This window comes from Platichthys flesus, chromosome 19, assembly GCF_949316205.1.
Source record: "Platichthys flesus chromosome 19, fPlaFle2.1, whole genome shotgun sequence".
NCBI lineage: Eukaryota > Metazoa > Chordata > Actinopteri > Pleuronectiformes > Pleuronectidae > Platichthys > Platichthys flesus.
In genome coordinates, this window is record NC_084963.1 from 7,080,453 (window position 1) to 7,099,539 (window position 19,087).

Consider the following 19,087-nt stretch of genomic DNA (forward strand, 5'->3'; position numbering starts at 1 on the left):
AAATAGTAAAATACATCATTCTCTAGGCTGCGTTTTAGGAGTACAACCACTTGTCTTAAACATTTTTATGCAAAACCGACATTTTCTCTTATATATTATTTTTATGTAAATACATTTCCTTTGAGAAACTGCTTCTATTGGGTTTATTCATTATTTAAGATAATTACAGTAGACAGGGACCATCATAAACAGGCAGGTTTAAGAGGAAATATAGTCTCTTTGAAACAGCAATGAATGATTAGCTGTGCACAAGGTAATGACATGACCATCTTTAATAGATTCTCTTGTTTAGATAAGGATGCAATTTTTAAACTGCACACACACACACAAACACAGCAGCAGCAGCTCACCTGACTCACTAACCAGAATGTGTGTTGCTTAGAACAACCTATTCATGGTCCAACCAGAAAAGAGCTAGTTAGTGTATCACTGCAGTGTACCTTGGCTCCCCTGGCTGTGGCAGCTCTGCTCAGCGTGGTGCAGGTGCCGGCCGGGTCCATGGTGCCGTCCTTTGGAACATACAGGGTTCCGTACAGATCGTCCACGTTCATCAGAGGATACAGGTCCTTGGTCTCAGCAGGCGACAGCACGTAGGACTCAATACCGTAAACTTTACCCAGCTAGAAATAAAATAATATGACACGTTTCAGTGTTTCAGGTCCTAACAGAGAAGGATCGATTCATCTCAAGTAACCACGTCTGATGCTGATAAATATTAGTTAATGAATTTAACAGATTTTAATTTGCTTAATCATTTTCAACTTTAGTCTTTGTTTCATTCATCGCTGCCAGAAACGCACTTTTACTCTGATCCTCACAACTTCACTGCAGCTGCTGCCCTGGAGATACCAGTGGGGACCTTCAACAACATGAACATCTCTGGATTTAAATTTTCTTAAGTAAAAATTTCAACCATTTCATTTGAACTAGTCTAATCTCAAGCAGAACAAAGATTCAGCAGTGGATGTGTGCATCAAAGTTGGAATCACATACATTACTGTAACACAACCCTGCGTCAGAGTTTGATTTTTTTGTGTTTCAAAGTGAAACATTTGAGGAAAACTAAACTGGGAGTCGTTGGTGTTGACATTTTACCTTTTTTTTTCTGGCTGAACTTTGAACATGCAACATGTGAATCAAGGTAAACAAAGACTTTTCTCCTCATGTGCAATGATGAGCAGTTTTCAAAACTTTACATTTTAAAGTCCTATCCATCAAATTGACCCTTGCACCAAACAAAAAACGTGTGTCCCATGATGAACCTGATCTCTTTACCCCACCAAGCAGTTCACCTTTCCTCCCTGTGGCCAAAACAAGCCCATCTCCATTCTTACCGACATGAGGCGCTTGTACTCGTCCAGTCTCTGCTTGTTGGAGGCGATGAAGAGTCCTCCATTCTCGATCCATCCCGTGTGGAGGCCCGTCTCCTCCTCCAGATCTTTGCTGATCACGTTCCTGGTGTGGGCCAGGAGCTCAACCTCAACGTCACTGGGCCGGAGCTGCCACAGCAGGCCTGGTGAAAAGACAAATGAGCCGGTGTATAATAATGAATGTGCAGTATCTGGATACACGACCAGAGCCAGACAGTCCGGGACGGATTCAGGGAAAAATGTTAAATTGGCGTATTGGTTCAGGGTAAGTTTGGCCACCATTTCATTTGACAATAATTAGAGAATCTTTGGATGCACTTCAGTTTGTATTATTTCAGGTACACACACACACACACACACTCCTCACACCTTATTCTTGCAGTTGGTTACCTGCAGTGTGCCAGGTGGTGCCCGCGGTGAGTCTGTCTCTCTCCAGCAGGACCACGTTGGTCATTCCCATTTTGGCCAGGTGGTAGATGGTCTGACAGCCCAGGCTGCCGCCGCCGATCACCACCGCATCCGCTGATCTGAGGTCGGGTGACAGAGAAGCTATAGGTGAGGCAAGACTTTTAAAGTGAGAAAAGGACGACGCCACTTAGAGATACTTTCTGATATTCAAGGGAATATGTTGATATCCCTAAGTATTTTTTTCACCTGAAATCAAAAAAAGAATATTGATTGGGCTCTAATTTCTTTTGAATTAATAATATCACTACTTGTATCCATAGGTGCCATTATTTCAAAATTATCTTTTATTTTGTTAAACTGACAATTAAATGTCTGTTTTCAGAACTTCTACTATCTTTCAGTGACCATTAGTCCTTCATTAACCAGTCCATAATCATAACCACATATTGATCCATCACTTTGCATCACTGTGAACACAATCCTCCTCATGAATCATCCTATGGTAATATAAAAGCTCTCTCTCCTTCCGTCCATCCGCTGAGCTGACCTGGGCAGAGGTTTAGTGGGACCAGAGGATGTTCCCGCCTTCTGTTGGAGCGTCTTCTCGTAGGGGACACTTTTTTCCTGGGTGGGCGTCGAGCTGTAGGCCCGAGCACTCGTCCGGCACAGAGGAGAGAGAGGGGGGCGCGCTGCCAACACCAAGCGCCGAGCTGCGCTCCAGAGGAAGGCCATGGTCACCTGTGGACAGTCAGAGGTAACAGGAGGATAAAGTGTGACAGAGCGGAGAGACGTTTCACAAAATATGCAATGTCACAGAATAAGAACTAGTTCTTCAAATTATTTATATACCCATTTTTTCCTCTGTTACATGACACATTTGTTAGGTGACGCAGAAACAACGTCACACTTAAAATCGAAAGTTCAGGTCACTTTTTCGCCTAATGGAGTTATGCATTAATTTAGGTACAATATAAGTTTCAAGAAATGTCAGATAATGGGATTAATCTCCAGGTCCAGTAAGAAAACCCCTGCCCCACAACCCAAAAGACAACAGAGAACAAGGTTCAGCAAGTCCCATTATCACTAAAAAAGATAAAACAAGTAGTTTGTTCTGATAACTAACTGCACATGTCGAGCAGACATTAGGGAAAAGTATGATGGCAACGTCAATGCTGGAGTTTCTTTATGCACATGGACCCACAACATATCACATTGCACATGAGAATCCTGTAAGTTTGCTCCCACAGTATCTAACACCGAGTCACGCCTGGTCAACGCTGAGCAAAAAAACTATATTTTGGTGGTGGCTGAAAGTTCATGTTCTCTTATCGTGTCCTTACACACATGCAGTGAAGCGCTGCCACTTACTCAAGTCTGTCATCCAAAGAGTGTAAAGAATATAATGTCTAGGACTGCAACTAACAACTGTTCTTAAAATTGATTAATCTGTCAATCATTTTTTAGATTCATCAATTATTAATCAGATAAAAAGTCAAAAGCTGTTTTACCCTTACCAGCAGTTTATCCGTGTTCTTGACAGTAGTCTCTTTCTATATGTATAACAGACATGTGCAACTTAATTATTACTATGACTCCAGTTTCAGATACCTACTATTTAATTCTGACTGGTCATGAATCAAGTTATACATATCTTTGACTCAGATACCATTTCAGAACGGTGTTGTAAATATCATTATCATGCCAGCTATTTTTAAATCGATTATAGTCGACTAAATAGATTAGCTGTTGCAGCCCCAACTTTGAAATGTACCAACATTTAGTTTAAGTAAATGAGGAGTTACATGAAGAGTACAAACTGACAGGTCAGCTGCAATGACGTCACCCACACTACCCCCTGCACTGCAAAGTTTGCAAAACATGTTCACGACACCTGAAATAAACAAAACTCGCAATACAACAAAGTGACACGTTCCACCGCATGCACTTGAACGCCACACGGCAGAATAACAGACAACAGTGCGAGCAGCTGCACGAGGCAACGTGGCATTAAACGCAGCATTTGATCTCACGCGAAACAACAACCCAACCCACACAACTCAGACGCGTCCTCGTGTTGTAAGTCTGCTGCGTGACAGCTCGGGTTCGATCTGCACAGTTTACCTTCGGTTCCTGCTGACACACACCAACCCGGTCGCACCCGATCCAAGGAGGAGGAGGAAGAGGGGGGAGAGGAAGAGGAGAAGAACAGTTTGCAGAGTTACAGGGGGGAAATGGCCGAGAGCTCGAACCTTTTTTAAAAAGTGCAGCGTGGGAGATGAAGAAGCTGCTGTGGTAGTTCCTGTTTTTACTCCTCCTCCTCCTCCTCCTCCTCCCCACGCACACGCACACACACTGCAGCTGAGACCAGTGCACACACACGGATCTCTGGGTAGTGATATGTATCAGTCAGTCTTGATGATATCATGACATGTTAAATTCAGATTTTTAACTGCATTTATTGTTTTTGATAAACTGTATTTGGAGTGAAAAGGGGAAAGTGTGTGTGTGTGTGTGTGTGTGTGTGTGTGTGTGTGTGTGTGTGTGTGTGTGTGTGTGTGTGTGTGTGTGTGTGTGTGTGTGTGTGTGTGTGTGTGTGTGTGTGTGTGTGTGTTTTGGGGGATATGAGGTAGCAGCTGTTAAAACCACTGAAGTCCTCAAGGTCCACAGAGTGATCATGGTTGTAGTGTATGTGTGCGTGTCCCTATGTGTGTGTGTGTGAGAGAGATATTATGGTGATCTTGCAGAGGGGGAATCAATGGTGCAAAGAGAAGACCCTCAGCATTATGAAACCTTATGCTCGGGGCCATATGCAGTTTCTCATCTTGCAAAGCTGACCCCATTAAACTCCACCTCCAAACCAGCAGCCAATGAGTAGCGGAGTCTGTGTCCCCCGCCCTGGGACAGGTTCTGTCCAGTCCCGTCAAACAGCCTCAAACTGGACAGGAGCTGAATCTAATTCCATCAACCTTTGAACTGTGGGGCCTGGAATACATGTGGTTAAGAAACAGTCTCTCTAGTGTAGCATGCTCACGTAAACAGGCGTGTAAACAGTGTGTGTTCCACTCACTCTGATTCCAGAGAAAGTTTTCCAGAGAGGAATTAGGTCACATAACTGGTTCGATGCATGTGCAGACAGCTGTGCTGTGCTCAGGGGTTAATGTGTGTCTCTGCCTCGTGCACATATCAAATGTTTGTGGAGACGTAAAGGGAAATAAGGATTAGACCAAAGTGAGTCACCATGCACCAACTGCATATGCTAATAATGTACTGACGTTAAAAGACATTCTTATGGTATCATCTGTGAGTTTAAGTCTTAAATACACAGCCCACTCTCCATGTTGCATTTGACTTGAGAAACCAACTAAGAATTAAAGGAGACGTTACATCACAAAAACATTTCACACTAAAGGGCTATATACAGATGTCCTGGTTTGACTTGTTCAACTGCAATAACCCTAACCCTAACCTAGATCAAATTATAGTTACAGTATATATATACTTGACAATGAATTGCATTAAGGTTTTAAGTTGACTTAATTGTGCATTGCGGAAGTTTAAGCCAATGTTTGCCATTACTTTAATTTGAAATATGGATCACACAGATAATCATTAAAATAAATGAATAAAATAAAGGTTTTTATAGCATATATGGAAATGTGAATGTGTCCAGGAAACATGAGCTCAGCACATCCTCCTGGTTCTTGCATGAAATACGATATTCCACCCTCTTGTGGCAGACTTTGGTAAGCACATGTATTCAGATGATGAGAGAATGTGCAACATCTCACTTTTATTAACATTAAAAAAGTTGCTCTACACATATCATCACATCCTATCTTTATAAAGTCTGAATATACAATTGTATCGCTCAACAACAGAGAGAGGGGCCTTTGGAGGAACGACATTCCACTCTGATGACACGTTCATAAAGTTAAGCGACTCGTCTGTCGACCACGTCAGAAGAGCTCAATAAATAAATTAAGACAGATGCAGGAGGAGTAACATACGCAAACCGAAACCGAACACAGGAAATCAGATCATCGGAAATGCAAAAACATGAATGTACTCGTTCGCTGTAATTTAAATCCACAAGGGACATCAGCATTACAAGCCACCGAGTGTCAACACATGCCTTGATTGAAGAGGATCAAAGTGAAGCTAAGACAAGGTTGTTATAGGCTGTGTTTCAAGATGGCTTCATGAGACAGCTGCTACGATACGTTTGGGGTAGTTCACACTTTTTAAAAAGAAGATGCAGCAATGATTTGATATCAAAAATACACAATATTTAAAAGCTTAGATTGCACAAATGCAAACATTCAATGTGTTGGCTTCACAAACTAAATACTTCCTGCATATAGTCTGTACCAATGACACAGTCACATGAAGCCAACGGGATAAATTCAATGGGATCAATCAGTCCACGTTTGCATTAGACTTTAACAAATAAGAAGATATGGACAAATGGAGAAATGAGTAAACCGACAGAGAAGAAATCATAGCGATGACAGTATCAGACTTTGGTCCAGACTTGCCAGAGGTTGTGAACAGTGCAGCTACTGGAGCCTCAGTCTTGTAAAAACCGCTTCTCCGGTTTTAAAAGCTCTGTAATTGGTATTATGAACATGTATCATCACAAACACACAGGCACACATTCAAGTAAAAAAAAAAAAACACTATTCTTAGCCATACAACTGCTTAAACGCTCAAAATATTAAAAATGTATCTTCTGAGTAAAGTAAAAAATATCTAAAGGGCGGATTGTTCGAGAGAAATCGGTCGTGCAAGTTCAAGCATCTGATTTGCTGAGATGCAAACACCCATCGTTAAATAAAAAGAATCCTCCTGTGCCGTACACTCGCTTACACGCTTTGAGAAGGTCAAAGTCCAGGTGAAATGACAAAGAGCACAGAGTCGACTCCAAATAAAGTCTGGGTGTAGTTCCTTCCTCCCGGCATCTGACCCTCTGACCTCCTGACCTCCACTTTCTGTACAGCTACATCAGCTCCGCACTAGAGTTCATCCTTGTAGGCAGCTGACAGCATCCCGGGGGCCGGCGCCGCCCCTTTCAGGGTCTTGTGGGAGCCCCTCCAATCTGTGCGCACGGAGTCATCGTCCCACAGCGTGGACGTCTCCGTGTCGCTCACCCAGTCGGGATCCCCGGCGTAGTGGCACGGCTGGACCACCAGGGGGCGTGTGCTGAAGGCTTGTAGGTTCCTGTTGGGGAAATTGGACTTGTAGACCTTACTGCGGAGAGAGAAAACAGTGGTTAGAGATCACATGGCTTTCATTTGAGGCTATAAATCATTATAACAGTTTGAAAAATTGCGTCAGCGATTTACTATTAGTGCACCTCTTGCAATTTTTCCCACAATTCACTGTTAATCCTTAATATTTTGGTTATTTTGAACCTAATTTCAAATACATCGTTTTGCTGTTTTTCGGTTACTCTAAGCTTGAAGGACGACAGCAGGACTGATGTGTGGTCTGCAGTTGTGCATTCTTAGAGGACCAGTCAAGCATATTGAATTAGAATCACAGAGGTGAGAGAGGGGGAAAGAGACAGAGAATAGAGAGAGTGGCTTGGCTTCAGGCCAGTTTTCCACACATGATGAAGAATGCCGTCACTGCCCTGACTCCGTTCTGCAGGGGCTCCATTCCATCTCTTACATTCTGAAGGCCCCTCGGTCCCTACAGTCCCTTCCATCTCTTACATTCTGCAGGCCCCTTAGACCCTGCAGGTCCATTTCATCTCTTACATTCTGCAGGCCCCTTAGACCCTGCAGGTCCATTTCATCTCTTACATTCTGCAGGCCCCTCATATGTGTCTGACTAACTCGGCTCCATCATCACTGTGGCATGTTGGGAAAAGACTGAGACTCTCAGAATCACTTTAAAATGCAGCTGTTAAATTAAAAAACAATTTGGCAAAATGTCTTTATGATGAACTAGGAACAAAAGATAAACAGAGATTACATGTGCAACCATCTGGGTAAGGATTCATGAGACCAGGCAAAACACTATGAAAGAAAGAAAGTGGGACTGTTGAGAGGAGCTAAGTGCTTTTACTAACAACATTGAATTGTTGTTCACGTAATGTGCATAAAAGAAGGAGACAAGATGGAGAATAGATTCAACACAGACAAAATGTGTCTGTAAGCATTTTTGTCTTTCCCTATGAGCTCACTATGTTGTACTCTATGTGGTTATCACTATATAGTGAAGTAGGGAATAGTCGATGAGTGGGTGATTTGGAACCCAGCTTTTGTCTCTGCAATAGTGATCAGGAGGAGGGGTCACAGTAGCATGGTCCTACCAATACACAATCTCAACCAATGACGAATCAGTTCCATGGAGGAAGCGGGGTTTATGACCTATACTGCAGGTCATAAACTGAGGAGCTGTCATGTCGTCCATCAAAGTTTTAGACAAATCCAAATTTGACCTGATGTTTGGGATTAAGTCATTGACTTCACAAAGATGGGGATATCTTTGTGAATTAACCAAATTCTTTTCAGAATCCATCCAATAGACAAGTCACAAGCATGGCTAAAAATACCCCAAACATGTTTTGAGTTTCAGCACAAGTCTGCCACAAACACATCTGACTCCCGTCTGTCTGGCAGCCACACTGTGGTTAACAAAAGTTAACGTCCACACGGCCAAGTCCAGACAATCACTCACAGAGAGACATGCAGCCAAGAAACCTGCATATCATAAAAAGAAAAAAGTTCTGAAAGAATAGAGATGTAGAAATGTGGTTTCTTTGTCTATCTTGAATATAGAGATTATGACTGTACTCTCAGAGGAACCACAGACTTCCCTGTAGCTCTTTAATCTATTCCTCAATAAAAGGTTAAATATATAGAATGCATACAAGTTTAGGCAGCTATAAGGAAAGTATGCAGGAGTTCTGTTTTTAACTTTATGTGTCTGGGGGCCGAGGGCGGAGAGAGAGACAAGCTTTGCCACTGAAGAACAAGAGTTACTAGAACAAGATAAGAAAAGGTAAGAGGTGTAAATGCACCAGTACAAGAAAGGAGCCGGTTTCTGCCGGTGGCCTCAGAGCTGCTTTCACACGTACTTGGGATGCTTGTCATACATGATGGGGAGGAACTCATCCACAGGCAGCATCTTGGAAAGCGGTTCAGCGTTCACCAGTTTCTGGGCTCCTTGCAGGGAGATGGCATAAGACAGGGTCCAGTAGGAGTAGTCGGCGTACACCAGGTTATGGACGTTCTCCACCTCCTTCTCGCTCCCAGGATTCACCTGCTTCCTGCCGAAGTATCTGCAGCGGAAAGACGGAGGGGAAAGAAGAAGGAGAAGGAATGAAGCTCTTTTTGTTTGTTGCAGCATTTGTTGTGCACATGTGTCGTGACTACTTCCAGAAAGTTATGGAAACAAAAATACACACAAACAACAAGCTGGTGCACTTCCACGCCTCCTGCAGATACTTTCAAAACACTTTTAGCATGTCTGAAGTTTATATCCATGCTCTGTAAAGTCTAAAATCAGAGAAACTGAACTTGTTTAGCCCCTGAGACTGTTTAGGTTTATTTTAACGCACAGTGTGTATTTTTCTGCCACTAAGAAAAACAGGATATGGAGTTTAATGTCTTCATCACTCAGCTTCTCCCGATTTGGATCCCCTTGGAGTTTGAGCTTTTTAATTAGGGTTGAATTATCCGCTGAAGTCTCCTACTCTACATAACAAAAGGACCATGTGACTTAAACCAGTTAAAACACTGAATAAAACGGTTTCACTTTAAAACTCGCTGTTCCACGGACGCTGTTTGGCCGACACGTGACGTCCCGGGAGAGCTGCTTGTTTCTATAACTTAAGATCAGGATGTTAAATGACTGGAAACCCTCATCCAGACAGAGAATAAATGTAAGTACACAACTCAGCTAAATATTTAGACCTTTAAATAAGCTATGACTGATTGGTTTTGCATCTCTGAACTTGGACTTTTCTTCTGACTACTGAGGATCCTGTATTCACATAACCTTATATTATCCATCCTTGCACAGGGGAATAGAGGACGTCTTACATGATGTCCCAGTCCAGCTCCACCTGCTTCACCTCCTCCAACAGTTTGAGGACCCGTCGCTTGAAGTTGGCCTGGAAACGGACATCGTCTTCGAGGACGAGCGCCTTGTCCATCTGCTCGTCCACCATCTGAGACGGGAGGAGAACAAAAAAGACACATCACGTCCAAATGTCAGGATCCAAACTTTTTTAAGCAATTAGTAAATATACTCAAATTAAATCGCATATCATCTATTTCACAAAACCTTAGTATTGGTTCTTTAAATCAAACTTATTTAAACCTAAAAATGTCATGGATCGCAATGAATGCCATTAAGAAAGAAATCTATCTGCCCATATAATCTTACTACACCCTATCCCCACAGCAGAATCCAATTCTTTGTCCCATTCATTTTATTAATCCCTACACACAGCTGTCGGTCATGTCCATAAAGACCCGCCTGTGAACCGTGTGTATCCGCTCACCTCCTTCCAGATGAAGTAGTGGCTGAGGAAGCAGCCCACCTCTCCTTTGGTCAGGGTGCGTCCGGAGAACGGGTCGTAGTAGCCCGGTAGCAGGTCAACACCCAGGATCTTAATGTCACTGCTGTTCAGTGCACTGCAGACACACACACACACAATATGTTATGTCAATCATGGTGGAAGGATTAAGGATTCATGAAACTATAGGGAAAACCATATTCCTGTGGTGAATTTCCTTTTTTCTGCCTTTTTCTCTCAGTATCTCTTTTTCCTTCGTGGAAACACTCGAAACACACTTTCCACCGAAGCCAATTCGGCGTCGTGCCTCTATTTAGTGCTGCACTTACTTTCCATCCACAGCATCCACCACCTTGACGTCGATCTCCAGCTCGTTCAGCGAGAACAGCATCCGGTCTCTGCGGTCCTGACGGCGCCGCAGATTTATCAGGAATATCTGGGACGAGGAGGTCAAGTGTTAGTCCACTGTTCATGCTGTTCTTTTATAAACGCCTCTCATCCAGGGACATCTTTTCACTTCCATCCTCACAATGGATGGAGCTCATACTCCTCACATGCTCACATCATTACCCAGTCGTGAGTAAGAAATATATTTTACCTCATCAAAGCCCATGAGGTCTCTCTGTTTGGGGAACACGTGGACAAAGCGAGACGGTTTCATGGGAGGACCATCAACTATTTGACAAAGAGGGGGCATGAGTTAGAAAACAAGAAATTAAAATCTAAACTATGATAAAGCTAAAGTAACATAAGTTAAACACGTGGAAACAAATCACGGATTAGTTGCTGGTATATATGATTTCAGTCTTCGTCTTAGTTTATTTTTTACCCTCTGTCAGTTTATAAATATGAAAAAGTAGTGAATTCAGTCTGTTCTTACTCAAGGACTCCAGGTGGACGTGAACAAAGTTGAGGCGATCGTCCTCCAGGGTGTGGTGAGGTTTGGCCGGGACGTTCAGATAGCCGTAGCGCTCCTTGTTGCACAGGTACATCTGTATCTCTGAGGAGCAACGAAGACGAGACATTAACTGTGTGAAATCCTGGTTTTCCCCTTTGGACACATTTAACAGGGTGAAAGTTAGATAGCAGAAGCAAAACCTTCAGCTCGACAGGAGAAGGCGAACACGATGATGTCATCGTAGGGCCACGAGTAATCCTGGTGAGGAGGGAAGAAAGCCAGCTTCTTCATGCCCTCCTTCCTCAGATCCAGCAGCATGGTGGAGTGGACCATGGGCACCGGGTAGCAGCCCAGTCTGTGACGCTGACGGGTGGGGAAATACTCGGCTGTTCGGCGATAGTATCCCTGAAGAGGTGCAGTGGGATAACTTTAAATATACACACGTGTCCATGAGAAGTGTTTCTTAGATTTGAACTTGCCGACGGGTCGACACCGACCTGCGGAGTGATGCCGCACCAGTAGTTGGAGTAGGCTCCCTGAGAGTCCAGCATGGGGGCGATGACCGACTTGTTCTCTGCGATCATCAGGTTGAGTGTTTCTGGGTTGGTGAGGATGTTGTCAGTGTCAGCGTACTGACACAGAGACGCAAGGAGACGGAGGAGACAGAAGAAACAGGAGAGAGGGATGGTGTATAACAGCAGCGAAGGAGGAAACAAAACCAATGAATGAAGATACTGTACGATATGAATAATGAATTATTCCATCATGTACCAGGATGTAGTCGGCCCAGCGCGTCCGGGCAAAGTTCAGTGCCGCCTGCTTCAGCTTCATCACGTACTCGTATCTGCTGTTGGGCCAGTGCTTAGGACCCATTTCTCCTGCATAGGACCTGAGACACAAATAAACAACACAATATATGTATACACACATACAACAGAGTCTTATCCACCACTCAAAGGGCTTTACAGCACATATTGTATTCACTCACTTTCCAACACTTTTTTCTATCGCACCAAATTTATTCTCTGTCTGCACATCCTTCAATGGCAATTACTTCCCCAAGGAAATTACAGGGATCAAACCGTGCATCAACATTTTGATTTGTCCTTCTCTCATAATTAGCCTAGAGGTTTTCTGAACGTTTACTGAACAAACGATATGGGGAAAAGGTTTATTCACCTAAAAACAGTCCTTAAAAACTGAGACTTAAATACCAAAAACACATCCAGTAAATCAAATCAAATCAATATGGGTATAAAGTCTATTCGCTGGATCATACTTCATGATAAACACGACATGGACAACAAAAGTTCTGTAACGGAGCAGATTAGTGGAGTCAAGACTTTATCATTGACATGCACACACAAATTATTCCCACTAGCAGCCTCCTGGGCTCAGACAGGTGTCCACACAGACAGACGCGTCCGGACAGGCAGCAGCGCGCCGCATCATCATTCCTCATTATGCGAAGACAAAGCAGAGCGACTCCACCGGGGCTGATAGCTGAGCTACAGAGTGCGAGGCTATCAAAGTGTCAGCTAGTAAATTCCTGCCGTGCATGTAGGATAAAAAGCCTGAATGAGCGAGAAGGAAGCTTCAAGTACAGCTCTGAGCTGCACCATTAGCAAGGGGCTTAATTTATTTCATTGCTATCTGTATGACACTTGAGGGAATCTTTCATTACAGCCCCGGTAAAATAAAAAGAGAGGCACCAGGCGTATTACTTTCTCTTGCTTCCAATTAATGCATCTGTGTCTTTTGCTTGTTCTGCTCATGATCACTATTAAAGAATCACATCGGTATTGTAAGTAAAGTTCAAGTACTCACATGGGCTGTTCCATGGGTCTCCACTCGACGTAATGGTAAAACTTCTGCGTGTACGTGAGCCACTCTTTCAACATGGCTGTGGTGTTGTCCGTGTTGTGATCCGTGGCCGCCCTGAGGAGCCGGAGAGCAGATGGTTAAAATAAACAAACACAGGTGTGAGAGGCTTTACTGCCGGTGGGACGGAGGGGATGGGGACAGGATGTACAGGTCTTTAACATGTAGGGAGTATTTTTACCTTATATGACAAGAAGAAAGAGAAATACAAAGAGAAATAAACCGGTAGATGATACAGAGACATGGAACAATACTGGGATCTTTGCCATAATGCCTGTTGAGTGGTATTCTAAGCCTAGAATGTAAATTTAAAAAATAATTTAGCGGAATATCTCTATCTAAAAGCGTATACATCCTAAAAAGTGTAAATCCTATATGCACACACTACTATGAACATATCACCTACAGAAGCATTATCACATCTAAGAGTAATCCCATTACCACATCATGGATCATTTCAAGTGATACAGTTCATGTTTTGACAAATCAAACCTCAACAATAATAACAATTATGATAATGATCACTAATAAATGTTTGTTTTATAAATTGCTTCTCATACATATAATGCAGCTCAAAGTGCTTTTGAAAAATCTATTAAAAAAGGATCAGATGAACAAATACAAATAAGGTAAAAGATAGATACAAAACAATAACACATGCAAAGTTGTTGTCAGAATAAACACAAAGTAATTAAAGGACCAGAATAGCAAATCCATAAACAGTTCAAAGTAATTAACACATTAAACAGAATCAAATCATCATGAGATTAAAAGAAATTTAGTGAAACAATCTGGTAAAACAAGGCTCTGGATCTGAGGGAAAGCCAGAGTACCAGGAGTGTTTCGGAGTTTCAGGGTCAGTTCCATAGTTTTGGAGGATTTGTTTTTTTAAGGATTCACAAGCAGAGGTGCTTTTAAATGAAGGACAATCCATGACACATCATCTCCAGGGATGTAAACAACTGGAGGACCGGTCAGTTTGAGGGTTTTCATCTGGATTTTGAGCTGGAACCAACTTTGCAGAACACAAACCCATGCAACCCACAGAAGGAAATGAATGTGGCAGAGAAAGAGAGAGAGGGAGAGAGATAGAGAGAGAGGCAGCCTGGGCTGAAAGAGAGGCACAGAGGGGGAGAAGAAAGGAGGAGGAGGGGGAGAAGAAGGAGAAGAAGGAAAGCTGCTGCTGCTTTTTCACAGACTCATTTAAATGCCGTTGACCTTTTGAACGGCTGCTGCAGAGGGATTAGAAAAGGCAGGGGGACAGGGAAGGGAACCCACCACACGGAGATGCGCTCCTTGGGATAGTTGAGTCTGTCCAGGGCTCCGAGGTAGAAGGGCAGCGAGTGAGCGGCGTTTCGGGCGATGATCGCGATCACCACGGTGGGAGGCTGCACCTTCGACTCCTCCGGATACTTCTCCTCGGAGAAGTAGGAGTCGGCCTGGAGGAGCAGGGCCGCTAGCGGCAGCAGGAGCAGGCTCATGTTGGCGGAGGCGCTCGGGACTCACACGGCGGCTCCGCACTGGACGCGTCAGCAGCGGCGGTCCCAGGAAGAAGAGGGAGAGGAATCTGGGCTTCCCCCAAAAAACGAAAAATCTCAACTCCACCTTCTTACTGTGCGAAGCCGCTCGGGTTCTCCCGAAGTTACACGAAGTCAACCGGCAGAGGTTCGCTGCCAACTTCCGCTTCACGCCCCGAGGCCCCAGAAAAAAGTTTTCATCCAAAGATAAAAGTGTCTGAGACTGTTAATAAAACCTCCGAGACACTGGAGACACGTCCTGCAGGGGAAAGACACGTTTAGACACTCAGCAAACCACATAGAGACTATTATTATTATTGTTGTTATTGTTATTGTTATGTTATTATTATGCTTCCATCAGCCTTCTTTTCTTCCTGAAAAAAATAAAACTGAAGTAATGGCACATGTATTTAAGCTAAAAATAAAAAGTACTAAAGATCTTCAGATCGATTCAAGATTAAAAATCTTGATATTATTATTAATAATATTATTACTATTGGTAGCAGTAAAAGTAATAGTCATAGTAATAATGGTATTATCATGATGATGGTTATGATAATTGTATTATTATAATGATAAAAGTAGTATTATTAGTTCATTTCTATTAGGTTTTTGACTGAAAAAAATTAACAAAAAGTACACATGTTTTGGGCTGAAAAAGTACTGAAGATCCTAACTCCTTGTATAAGATTCAAGATTCAAATATTTTTATATTATTTGTAGTAGTAGTAGTAGTAGCAGCTGTACTAGTAGTAGTTGTAGCAATATTAATAATTGGATTCTCATGATTATTATTGTTATTGTTATTATTATATACATGTAAATATATATATATAGTATATAGTCAATATTCTATTTTAGTCCACAGATAAATCAAAATCATTTAGCCTGCAGTGCACGCGATTACGGTGTAATACACTGAGTGCACTGTATTTAAAGCTAAGACATATAATTCATAAGGAGCATGTTTGATTGATATGAAGTCTGAGATTTTGAAGTGGTGAGTGGGACTACGTCATATGGTTGGTATCTGCATTACAGAGGCTGACCAGCAGAGGGAGGGTTTGATCCAAGAGAAGGCCCATAAGAGCATATGGCTGAGGCCTTGGACCATGATGGTTTATCACAATCATATGGAGAGGACACACACAAACAAACACACACACACACACACACACACACACACACACACACACACACACACATATACACACCTTTGTAAGTAACCTTTGTAGGTTTGAAATCATTCTAGTTATATTGCATTTTAATATATATAATGCTTTGATATAGCATAGAGTTTCCCAGCAGTATATGAAGTAGTTTAAATTTGTTAATAAAATGACTAAAATGCTATCTACTATTTTCTTACCTACATAAATATACTTATTAATTGTTTAGAATTACAATTCATAACTGATGGATTTGTCAATCTGCTGATTAAGATAATATAAATGAATCAGGGGCTACTTTAATAAAAGTGCATTTCCCTTCAAATATTTATATACTTCAACTTAATTTGATTTCAAAACAAGACTCTTACTTGCAATTAAGTTTCTCACATGGTTGTATTATCCCTTTTACTTAAGTGAAGTATCTGTGTCTGTCTTTAGAATTGTGAGATTGGGATTTTTTTGTGATCATCCCTAATTTTCCAAGGAAATAATTATTTATCTTGATGAAAAGAAGAAGTCATATTTAAGAGGACTGATGAGTGTCTATGGTGCAGCTTGATTGGATTAAAGACTGTTGGGCCTTGGTGGAGGTTTATGCAAGGAGCACCATTAAGTAGGAGTTAAGATTAAAGATTAGCTCTGCATGTAGAAGGGTCAAAGTTGCTTCCTGAGTGTGTTGGGTGTCGCTCTGTGGACAACGCACAGTTCACTGCTGAGTATAGGATGCAGGAGGAAACACACAGGTGCATTGTGGGTAAATCCAGCAGGATGAGGTTCAAAGTTTTGATCAGGCCAGAGGGTTAAAAAAGATATTGTCCTTTAAACTGTTGATGGACAATGGATGGATGTGTAGAGATAACTCCCATTTACCCCCATGAACAAACACATGTTTGTCAGTCAACACATTTCTCTTATTAATTCATAATTTATTCATATTTCCTGCAATGTGCACTTCAGATTCTTTCGGCTGGGGACCACCTTGAACCTCCTCCCTGATCCTCAGACGCCCCGGGGCCCAGAGCGAGAAACACACAGTTGTTGTCAGATTTGTTTTCTGAAGAAATAAAATTAAAAGAAAAATTGTTTATACCGAGTTTACGTCATCATTGACCAATTTGTCGATGTAAATAATGTTATATAACGTGCATCGTATCTCTGTATGATCGTTCAAATGAAACACGTGTTGACATAATTGCAAGCGATCAGCTAAATTAGGCTAATTAGCCACAAAATCATTCAACTAACGATCTATATTACAGAAACAAAATCAGATCTATCATCATCAGTCACATCCAGCAGTTCCCCCTCACTCTGTGCACAAATATGCAGATTGTTAAATCTTCGAGAAAATATTACGTTGAATGCAAACATAATAAATAAACATAAAGTGGAGAAAATAGAGGGATTTTTAGTTCTAATGTGCAATCTGCTCAGAAGTCAAGTGAAGATTCAAGATCGGACATTGACGTGACAGAAACTGTGAAGAGAGGGAAACGAGGAGTGATGGGAACAGGAGGAAGAGAACGGTGGAGAAATAAGAAAAGAGGAGAAGCAGAGACTTGCGTGGCAAATAATAAACAAAGTGATATATAATGAATCTGGCCTCTTCTGGCCGGCCGCTGTGAATAAACTGAGGCACTGACCACTCACAATAGTGGCTCAGGGTTTGTTTGTGTGGACAGGTCAGGCGGTTGAGGGTCAAATCTCTCCTATTCATGACACCCCGAGTGTTTCCACAGTCACACACACACACTCGGACACACACATACGTGTATGTATGACAAGGGGCACTTTCCCATGCGTTTGTGGCAGAGGCCGATCTGGGAGGGTTCAACCCCGGGTCCACTAACTTTTCACAGCGAGGTCAAGGGTGGAGATGGCGTTTGTGTGCGGGGGTGTGTGAACGAGGGACAGAGGGAGATCGGAGGAAAGGAGAGAGAGTGAGACAAAAGGAAAAGCTGCATTGTTTTGAGCAGATTGCACAGGTCAGAGTGAAAGAGAGGCGTACTTGACCATCTTGCATGTGTGGTGTGGCTTCATTTGACTTGTTAAATAAAACACATTATCTCGTTTACCACTAATTATATTGATCCATGCAGATGGTTTTATTTGTGCACGTTCTGAGATCTAAACACTTTTTCTGCCTCCATCCAAATACAATGGTGGGATAATTTTTGTCATTAAAAGGTGAAGTAGAAAATCAAACATTAATGTGTCCCACGTGAAGTATTGCTCTTATAACTCTGGATAATCCACAGATCTCAGTGTGGTTAGTTTTCATTGGAACTGTATGAGCTTGTTTGTTTGTCAGCAGAATTGCGCAAAAACTACTGGACGGATTATTATTAAACTTGTTGTATGGATGTGGGAGGAGTCAGGAAAGAACCTGTTCTATTTTTGTGCGGATCCAGATCAGGGAACGGGGAGATCTTTCAATTACAGTATGAAAGACATATGTAGTGGGTTCATATCTATAAACTGGTAAATTTTGTACAAGTCTGGATAATGATCCTGATTTTGTGAAATCTTTATTCAGTGACTGTACAGTAACAAATTTTAATTTCACAGCTATATGGATGTTTTGCCTGTGTTTAGTGTCAAGAGTTTGTGGAAAGTATCTGTGCACGTGGTATTTGTATCTGATGCAATACATGTAAATGTAATATGGGGATAAAGTGGCCGATCAGCCTCTAGTTTGTGGAATGTCCTGCGTAACACTGACTGATTCCGGAAAGACAAGTTGCTTATGATTTTTTTTCTTGCTGGACACATTGTATTGTCAGTGCAGCAGAAATCTCAAAGACATTTACCCAAATGATCTCGCAAATAAAACTAAAACCTTTCACCGTGGCTGGAAAACAGCAGATAAATATGTTTCCTGGAATGTGGGTGAGCTGACTCTTTAAAGCATGGTGGGATGGGTGGGGGGTCTATTAAGGGCCCACCACTCATCCATGTTCACACACACACACACACACACACACACACACACACACACATCCTCGCCCAGCCAGGCAGTCACCATGCTGCCGTTCTTTCTTTCATCTCTCCTTTGTCCAGTCAGAAAGCTGGAGCTAGTGTGAGAGAACTGCAGGTTGGGATGTGTCAGAGTGAAAGTGTTTCGGTCTTTGTGTGTGTGTGTGTGTGTTTGTGTGGGTCTGTGGGTGTGTGTGTGTGTGTGTTGGGACCCGGGGCCTGGAGGCAGCAGAGAGTCGTGACATTCTCACAAGCTTCCGGGACCTTTATTGCTGTGGCAATAATCAATAGCATTCCCACAGAGACGTCTTTTGGCTGGGCGGGTCAATACCTGT

At 42.4% G+C, this 19,087-nt stretch overlaps 2 protein-coding genes across 3 annotated transcripts in view; both read right to left on the reverse strand.

The window, feature by feature from the left end:
• sardh (sarcosine dehydrogenase) overlaps positions 1-4,075 on the reverse strand; it is a 33,521-nt gene extending 29,446 nt beyond the window's left edge. The window contains exons 1-5 of the mRNA XM_062413300.1: positions 3,900-4,075; positions 2,326-2,516; positions 1,761-1,897; positions 1,335-1,513; positions 441-620 (exon numbers count right to left, since the gene is read on the reverse strand). Coding sequence (XP_062269284.1) covers positions 441-620; positions 1,335-1,513; positions 1,761-1,897; positions 2,326-2,510 — 681 coding nt within the window. The 5' untranslated portion in view covers positions 2,511-2,516; positions 3,900-4,075. The remainder of the gene's footprint in view (positions 1-440; positions 621-1,334; positions 1,514-1,760; positions 1,898-2,325; positions 2,517-3,899) is intronic.
• Positions 4,076-5,554: 1,479 nt separating this feature from the next.
• Positions 5,555-14,956, reverse strand: cercam (cerebral endothelial cell adhesion molecule). Of its 2 annotated transcripts, none has more exons than XM_062413615.1 (12): positions 14,366-14,956; positions 13,034-13,144; positions 11,978-12,095; positions 11,704-11,838; positions 11,407-11,611; positions 11,189-11,308; positions 10,907-10,983; positions 10,638-10,744; positions 10,294-10,426; positions 9,830-9,957; positions 8,863-9,066; positions 5,555-6,995 (listed from the first exon to the last, which is right to left on the reverse strand). In XM_062413615.1, the coding sequence occupies exons 1-12, from the start codon at positions 14,566-14,568 to the stop codon at positions 6,791-6,793; spliced, it is 1,746 nt and encodes a 581-aa protein (XP_062269599.1). In that variant the 5' UTR covers positions 14,569-14,956; the 3' UTR covers positions 5,555-6,790. The 2 variants fall into 2 exon arrangements, with proteins under 2 accessions (XP_062269599.1, XP_062269598.1); XM_062413614.1 differs by having other exon boundaries at positions 5,555-7,025.
• Between the last annotated feature and the right edge of the window lie 4,131 nt (positions 14,957-19,087).

What these genes read in the sequence shown, in the direction of transcription:
- cercam (XM_062413614.1), bottom strand. Translation starts at nt 14,568, where the DNA reads ATGAGCCTGCTCCTGCTGCCGCTAGCGGCCCTGCTCCTCCAGGCCGAC. An exon ending in GCTGGGCCGACTACATCCTG is followed by an intron (nt 11,839 to 11,977) that starts GTACATGATGGA and finishes TCTCTGTGTCAG; the next exon opens with TACGCTGACACTGACAACAT. An exon ending in ATGTATGACAAGCATCCCAA is followed by an intron (nt 7,026 to 8,862) that starts GTACGTGTGAAA and finishes CTCTCTCCGCAG; the next exon opens with TAAGGTCTACAAGTCCAATT.